This window comes from Tupaia chinensis, unplaced genomic scaffold (genome assembly GCF_000334495.1).
Source record: "Tupaia chinensis unplaced genomic scaffold, TupChi_1.0 Scaffold000024_1, whole genome shotgun sequence".
Taxonomy (NCBI): Eukaryota; Metazoa; Chordata; class Mammalia; order Scandentia; family Tupaiidae; genus Tupaia; species Tupaia belangeri.
The window spans coordinates 1013388-1021073 of NW_006159454.1; the positions used below are offsets into that span (position 1 = coordinate 1013388).

At 57.5% G+C, this 7686-nt stretch overlaps 2 protein-coding genes across 4 annotated transcripts in view; one reads left to right on the plus strand and one right to left on the minus strand.

The window, feature by feature from the left end:
• TOP3B (DNA topoisomerase III beta) overlaps nucleotides 1-7686 on the minus strand; it is a 27769-nt gene that overhangs the window by 19311 nt on the left and 772 nt on the right. For 2 of the 3 annotated variants that reach the window (XM_014586849.1, XM_014586850.1), the window contains exons 2-6: nucleotides 5100-5286; nucleotides 3928-4059; nucleotides 2952-3058; nucleotides 1942-2016; nucleotides 34-195 (exon numbers count right to left, since the gene is read on the minus strand). In XM_014586849.1, coding sequence (XP_014442335.1) covers nucleotides 34-195; nucleotides 1942-2016; nucleotides 2952-3058; nucleotides 3928-4059; nucleotides 5100-5169 — 546 coding nt within the window. In that variant the 5' untranslated portion in view covers nucleotides 5170-5286. Of the gene's footprint in view, nucleotides 1-33; nucleotides 196-1941; nucleotides 2017-2951; nucleotides 3059-3927; nucleotides 4060-4849; nucleotides 5045-5099; nucleotides 5287-7686 lie in introns of those variants that run through there. The other variant, XM_014586851.2, reaches the window with a different exon arrangement.
• Nucleotides 937-3748, plus strand: LOC102485629 (uncharacterized). The gene is made up of 3 exons (XM_014586852.2): nucleotides 937-1104; nucleotides 2692-2751; nucleotides 3063-3748. Exons 1-3 carry the CDS (start codon nucleotides 1014-1016, stop codon nucleotides 3560-3562), a joined length of 651 nt encoding a protein of 216 aa, XP_014442338.1. The 5' UTR covers nucleotides 937-1013; the 3' UTR covers nucleotides 3563-3748.

Genomic DNA, 7686 nt, shown 5'->3' on the forward strand with positions numbered 1-7686 from the left:
GGGAAACCCCCGGCCGATGCGCAGGTCCAGCTCCTGGCGGGCGTCCACCGAGAGCGCCTCGTTGTGGTCGGGCTCGCCCAGGCGGCTCATGGCGTTGCAGATGTCCGTGTCGGTGATGGAGCTGAACCTGGCCCGGAACACCGTCTTCTCGCTGCCGTGGGCCTTGTTCATGACAGGAAGGACGGCGTCGAGGACCTGGAGGGCGGGCACCCGGTGTGATCAGAGATCTGTCTCCTACTCCAGAACTCACCCGGGAACCCGGGGCCTCAGGGCTACACCTCGGTGTGTGCAAGACCCCGTCTCCTGCCCCTGCCCCTGCCTGACCCTCCTCCGTCTTTCTCCCCTTCCGGAAGCCTCAGTCTCTCCACAATGCCCCGGCTGCTCGGATGCCTCTTCTGTCCACAAGCCCGTTTCAACACCTGGTGTCTCACTAAGGCCCTGCTCACTGCTGCCCTCCACCTCTCATCCCCTAAACCAGGAGATGTTATTGCCAAGCACATGTGGGACCTCACAGTCCCCCAATCTGTCCCCCCTGCCCCATTTCCTCTCCTAGATGGGAGTGCTTGGAGGGCTGGGAGGAACTTGTAAGAGACGAGAGAAAAAGGCAGGGGAGGAAAATTGAACGAAGAGGAAAAGGAAATGGCCGAGTGGGCGGGTGGGGCCTGGGAGGCAGGGGCTGCAGGACGGTGGGGTCTGGGCCAGGACTCACTAAGGAGGCCAAGCAGTTGGGGCCCGGGCACCAGGGGCTGCAGCACAGTGGGGTGTGGGTCCGGGACTCGCTAAGGAGGCTGAGCAGTGGGGACCTGGGCGCCAGGGGCTGCTGCAGGACAGGGGGGTCCAGGGCCGGGACTCACTAAGGAGACCGAGCAGTGGGAGGGGAGGCACCGCCAAAGCCTGGCCATGCAGCTGCCTCACAGGCAGAGGTGGCTTCCCTTTTGAAGGGAGAGAGTCCTGAGAGCTGTCACCATTCTCCACTCCCAAAGGAGCAAGGGGAAGAGTTGGAGGGACAGAGCATGATTGAGTTTGCTGCGCTGGAACGCAGGTGTCCCGAGCGGCCCTGTCTCATGGAACCACCTTCTAAGCTCAAGGTGCACCTGGTCCTAGGTAAGAGCGAGGGGCACAGAGGCATGGGGGTGACCTGTGCAGGGCCGCAGCATGAGGGCCATGAGGCACACAGAAGTGGCCATGGCCAGGAAGGGCACCAGGGCTGGGACACACACAGGGCGCAGAGAATGGCCACCTGCTTCCCTGCAGAGAGGGTTTCCCGGGCGATGGCTGGGAGGGAGGAGGCGGGAGGGTGCTCTGGGTGGGGTGAGGACACGCAGAGGCAGGGGTGAGGAGTAAGTGGTATGGCACAGGCAGGGTGTCAACCAGAGGTCCCAGAGGGGGGCCAGGCTGGGCCTGCATACTGAGGACTAAGCTGCCCCCGACAGCTCCTCTGAAATGTGCATCCACCCAGGAAGTGCTGCCCTTCCACACCCACTGGCACCAGGGTCCCCAACAAGTGAAGCAACACTCCATCGCCCTTAGGGTTTACACCTTAAAGTGTCTACAGAATTTCTAAGTTAAAGGGGCAGGCTTTTTTTTTTTTTTTTAAAAGGTTTTTGCCAAAGGGCTCGCATATTGACAGAGAAAGACACAGGGAAAGTGAGAAATCACCCCCTGGAGGGATGGCCAAGCCACAGTCCCTTCTCCTCCATTCTCCTCCTAGGATTTTGGGCATGCACGCATAAGCGCCTGGCAGGATTTTCAAACCTCCAGGTCCAGGACTCAAACCACGTTTGGCCATGTGGGAATGCAGCTCCTTAACCATCACGCTACCGTTTGGTGCTGGGGGTGGGGGCAGGGGGCACTTTTAAGCCAATAGTTAATTCCTTGCTTCAGCCCCAGCGTGAGCAGCGAAAGGCTGACGGTGAGGACCGAGGCGGGCCCCGCGCTCACCTCGAAGCAGATGTTCTCGCCCTCCTTGTCGCAGTCCAGCCACAGCACGATGTAGTCGCAGCCTCTGCCCTCCACCTGCCACACAGCGCGTGTCGACACCCCTGCACAGCCCGGTCCCCACCATGCCCACCCACGGTGCTCCCCGCCCGTCATGGGAGGCAGGCCCCAGGCCCAGGCGCAGGGCCGTGGTTAGGAGTGGTGGTGCCCGGACAGAGCGAGGAGCTGGCTGTAGTGACGCTGGCTCCCACTCAGGCAAGAGTTTAGCTCAAAACTGCTGAGTTTTGGACAGGAAAAAAAAAAGAATCATAATTGCCATATGACCTCATCCCTGGAAATGAGATGGGGGAAGGGCTGAAATGAAACAACCCTAAATGTTACCGGTGGTCATCTCGGGTGCTGGGATTATCAGTAACTCCTCCTTCTTTCTAATCTTTATGTTTTTAATTAATTAATTAATTTACTTTTTAAGAGAGATTTTTGCTGTAGGGTGTGTGGGCTCGTCAGAGAGACAGAAAGTGAGAAATCACCCCTGGGGGATGGTCATGTAGCGATCCCTTCTCCTCCATTCTCCTCTCGGGATCTTGGGCATGCATGCACACACACCCGGCGTGAGTTTAAGCCACCGAGTCTGGGATTTGAACTGCGGTCGCAGCTGTGGAAGTCCAGCAACGTAAGCATTACGCCATCTGCTGGCCTCTCTAGTTACCTTTAATTTCTAATTTTGTATGTGTCTGTATGTTTTAAAATCAGGAAGGAAAAGACGTCACGGAAACATGCGACTGTCCAAGCAGGCTGCTCCGTTGCGCACAGGTGACAGGCTGCTGCGGGGAGGGCCAGGCCTGAAGTGCCCCAGGGGCCAGCAGGGGCATGCTCAGAAAGGGCTGCCTGCAAGGGCCTTAGCGTCCAGGATGGGAAGGGCTCAGACAACGGTGGGCAGAGGGGTGCAGCCCCAGGGTGCAGGGAGGCAGGGGAGGGGCCTCCCGGAGTGCTCACGCCCAGCCAGCCCGCACCTGCAGGAACTTCACCATGTTCAGCTTGGGGTTGGCCTCCTTCTTCTCTGTCGGGGCCTGGCTGAAGAGCTCTGCGGGGTCCACCTTGTCCCACTTGTTATACTTTCCTAGAAACCACAGCCACGATGACGTCGAGTCTCGTTTCACAACTCACACGGGCTCCGCCTGCATGCTGGTCACAACCCCAGGCAGGTGGCGGTCTCAAATCACAAATCAGGAGAGGGAGGCGGGGAGGACTTGCCCGGCTCACCGCCATGGGCAGGGCTCTGGACAAGCTGTCCGCCCGGCACTGCAGCCTCTTCCCTGCTGGCTACGTCACACCCTGCCACCCGCAGACGCCACGCCAGCTCCCCACGGGGCTGCTGCTCCAGCCTTGCTTCTGGGGCTCCCCCAGGGCCGGAAGCACCATTCCTAGACTGGCCACTCTGTCAGACCGTGAACCATGCAGCTCATGCCCGTCTTCTCTTCCGACCTGGGTTTCTGGGAGGCTCTCTCCACCCAGTGCTCGGCCGCTCCTGTGGAGGGTCAGCCTCTTTACCCTCGCTCCTCTACCTCCACCTTCTTCTCTACTGAAAGCCCAGCTTGTGCATTCGTGCATGCTCTGCTCTTAGGTTCTACTTCTTGCAACCTGAGAGAATAGGGTCAGACAGAGCCAAGTTCAAATCCTGGCTCCCCACCTGCCAACTGGAGATACAGCGTGGGGTCCACATGCTTGGCCACACAACCCAGCTTAGTCACCCCATTGTCACTGCTGTTGTCAGTGACACAAGGACAACTGCTGAGGCTCCGCTGTGGGCAGGCCCTGCGGCACTCTGAGCACTCTCCCTTCACGGCTACACAGAGCCCTCGGCAGTGCTGGAAGCAGGCGGCACTGCTGGGAGACCCTCTCTCATACAAGGAGCAGGACCTCATAGGGTCCAGGCACTGCCTCGGACCTGCCAGGGAGTCGGCAGAGTGGGGTCGGCCGTGGGCTCACCTATGAAATCCAGGGTCATCACATGACCACAGACGGACGTCATCTTGAAGCGGACTGGCTGGCCGGCAAAGGTTCCGGTGTACTCGTGGACCGAGCACGCCCCGTTCAGGCCTTTGTGTGAGGACATGGTCCCTGGGGAGACAGGCACACGGTGAGTGTCCACTGAGCTGTGGGAGACGTGACGCCCTGGGCCCAGGTGCCACCTCACCGAGGCCAGCGCCCTCCTTCCCCTCAGGCCATGGTGGGACACTGGGTACGGAGATGTCCGGTGCTCTGGGCAACAACATCTGTGACCACCTGGCATGGCATGCCCCAAAGCAAGCCCCAGGCTGGCGGGGGCTGGGAGCAGATGGCCTTGGGCTCTCTCTCTTTGCTGTTCGCCTCTGTTTCTGCTTCCTGCCAATCCACGTTTACTCAAAGTCACCAGGAGCTTCCAAGTTATCAAATCCATGGTGCCTTCCCGCCCTCCACTGAGGGCCCCCAGCCGAACGCTCCTGCCCGCTGGAGACCAGACGCCACCGCCCGGGTCTCCTCTCCCCTTCGGGCCACACCTTCTCAGCTGCCCCAGAGTCTCTTCCTCCCCCGACCTCTGGACCAAGGGGAGGTCCGGCAGTCTTCTGCCATTTCTGGGAACCCAACACCCAAATGCCCTTCCTATTCAGAAGGAATTCAAACACAGGAGGGGAAACAGCACCCCACCAACCACCCCTGAGGACAGAGAGGGGCGGCCCCATGGAGTCCTAGGGACTGTGGCCAAGGTTACTCTTGAGTGACATGACAGGGGCTGAAGCTGAGGCAGGGTCCAGAAGGCAGTGGCCAGTGCCTGGTGGGGACAAAACTGTGATATGGCCTTGCTAGGCGGGGGCGGGGTCCTGGCCGTGTCTTCCTCCCACGGTTGGTTTCTGCTGCTTATCATTCGCACCTCGACTAGCACAGCCATCCGACCATGACAACACTTCCCTCTTCACTGTGAACGGTGACCCCTTTCTTCTGGGAAGCCAACGTATCCCCTGGTGACAAATACAGAGGTGCCTCCTAATGCCACCTGACCTCAAGGGAATCGAATCCAGCCTGGGCGGAATCACTGCAATCAATCAAACGCCCTGTGACGTCTCCACGACTGTGCTCGCGAACTGAAGCCGTGACGCGAGCTCAGGGCTGGTGTCTCCTACCTCGGGAGAGGATCTTGGCGATGGACTGAGCCAAGGACGGCTTCTCTGCAACCATGAGCACGGTCTTCATCTTGTCTCAGAGCTGCCAGGGCCCCTGGCCCTCCCGCTCCAGTTCAGGGCGACGGCAGCGGCAAAGTTGGGGACACCGCAGTTTCCTGCAGCTCGACACGCCTGGCAACACTGACTCCTAAGGAGAAGAGGCACTCAGAAATAGCAACACTCCCAAAAGAAGCTATACCGCTAACCAGGCAAATCAGCTTAAACAAGGGCCAGCAGGGTGGCGTGGTGGTTAGGGAGGCTGGATCCCAGACGGCCGACTGCGTGGTTCAAGTCCTGGACCCGGTGGCTTGAAATTCATGCTGGGTGCACATGTGTGTGCGTGCCCAAAATCCCAAGAGGAGAGTGGAGAAGGGACAGCAGCACGGCCATCCCCTCTGGGGTGATTTCTCACTTTCCCTCCCTCTCTCTCTCTCTCTCTCTCGACAACAGCAACTCAGTAAGGGCGTGGCCTTGTCCACCACCCCATTCTCCTGTCCGCTGATGCTGCCCCACTCTCCCCAGCCTCAGGCGACCCGTCTCCAAGAGCCCAAACGCCCTGCCTGCAATCCAGCTGCAGCGCCGACAGGGAGAGACCCGAGGGTGGCATGGAAACTGACCACCTGTGACTGTCCAGGCCGTCGGGACATCTGGGAATGGACCACGAAGGAGGAGGCGACCCGGTTCCTCTCCCAAGTGTTCACGCGGCCATATTTAGAAGTCACTGAGTGCTGTGCTGACCTCGGGCCGACCTCCCCCAGAGGAGGACGAGAGCAGAGAAGGGCCGACACGTGGCACTCCTGTTGGGGACCGAGAATCCCCACAGGTTGACTGGGGAGCACTTTTGGAACCTGTCCTGGCGGCAGAGGACGTGGACATCCAAGGTTTGCTCAATGCTCCATGTGAGACCGCAGCCCGCAAGCCAAGGAGACACTGAGACCCTCAACGGCAACTGACTCCCTGCAGGGAGGAAGCCCGGTACCGGAGCAGCAGAGGGTGAGGGGCTGTGCCTGGCGACACCGAGGGCTGCTCCACGTGCTCGTCGCCCTGCGGTGTGCGGCTGTTAGTGTCGACAAACAGCACAGAGGCAGAGCCCTCAACACCACTGGCAGAACACCGACCTCACTGCATGTGGAGTCTGTGCAGACTCCAAACCTATGACTGTGTCTCTTCTAGCGTGACCTGCAGTGGGTTTTTGTTTTTGTTTTTTGTGTTTTTTTTTTTGAGAGAGATTTTTGCCACAGGGCACATGCACTTGCCAGAGAGATAAGAGAGAAAGAAAGCGAGACATCACCTCCCAGGGGGATGGTCATGCCACGACCCCCTCCCTTCCATTCCTCCTCTTGGGATTTTGGGCATGCACGCACATGTACCCGGCATGAGTTCCAAGCTGCTGGGTCCAGGACTTGAACCACAGTGGGCCATGAGCAAGTTCAGTGCCCCCACCACTACACCACCTATGGCCCCTAAAGTTTCTTTTTTCTTTTTTCTCTGCTCTGAATAAAACTGAACTGTGGGTCCTAGACAAAAAGTGGCATTTGGGGCTGTTCCTCTTTCTGGAAAGTGCTTTCTGTCTAGTTGATTGTCCAGTTAACTTTGGTGACCTTTTCTTAAAAAGCTGTCATCATAAATAAAGTTGCAAAACATCTTCTGAATAGAATGAACAAAATATTATCTTTTTTTTTTTTTGAGAGATTTTTGCTACAAGTCACACGCACTCGCCAGAAAAACAGAGACAGAAAGCGAGAAATCACCTCCCCTGGGGGGATGGCCACGCCGCAATCCCTTCTCTTCCAGTCTCCTCTCGGGATCTTGGGCACGAAGCCACCAGGTCCGGGACTCAAACCGCGGTCCACCACATGGGAGTCCAGAGACATAGCCATTACGCTAACTGCTAGTACCGAGAAATAGGTTCTTTACGGTAAGCCATGTGGTATATCGAATTCAATCTTGTGGCCTATCAAAGTTCTGGGCCTGCAATTTGCCCTTTCAGTTCACAAGGCATGTGCTAAGGGGGTACTAACAGTAAACCACCCACACTGGGACTGCAATTAGGACTGAAAGTGAATGAAAAGGCAGCTTAGCCTGTTAGCAGCCTACCAACTTTCACCAGTAATACCACCCTTGTTATGCGTCCTGTGGAAGACACTATAAATACAGAACTTTCCTTTCATGTCAGTGTCTTACTAACGAATAGATTTAGCTTGAGTCCTATGGTGTCCCACTTCAGTAATTTTGCCACCTACAGAATCAGTAAAAGAGGGAACGCAAGCTCCTCCTTTGTATTAGACATACAATAGTAATAAACATCGCTTTATTTAATCTTGCCAACGACAATCCTATAAGGCAAGCATTATACTTTTTTTAAACCATGAGTGAGGGACCAGCAGTTGGTGCAAAGGCTATGTTACTGGACTCCCACGTAGCCGACCGCGGTTTGAGTCCCAGATCCAGTGGCTTAAACTCACACTGGGCGCGTGTGCGTGCGTGCCCAAGATCCCGAGAGGAGAATGGAGGAGAAAGGATTGCAGCATGGCCATCCCCCCTGGGG

Bases quoted from the DNA above. Each gene is read 5' to 3' on its own strand.
- LOC102485629 (XM_014586852.2), top strand. From the start codon at position 1,014: ATGATTGAGTTTGCTGCGCTGGAACGCAGGTGTCCCGAGCGGCCCTGT. The intron at 1,105-2,691 runs GTAAGAGCGAGG...TTTTAAAATCAG, and splicing joins CAAGGTGCACCTGGTCCTAG to GAAGGAAAAGACGTCACGGA. The intron at 2,752-3,062 runs GTGACAGGCTGC...ATACTTTCCTAG, and splicing joins GGCTGCTCCGTTGCGCACAG to AAACCACAGCCACGATGACG.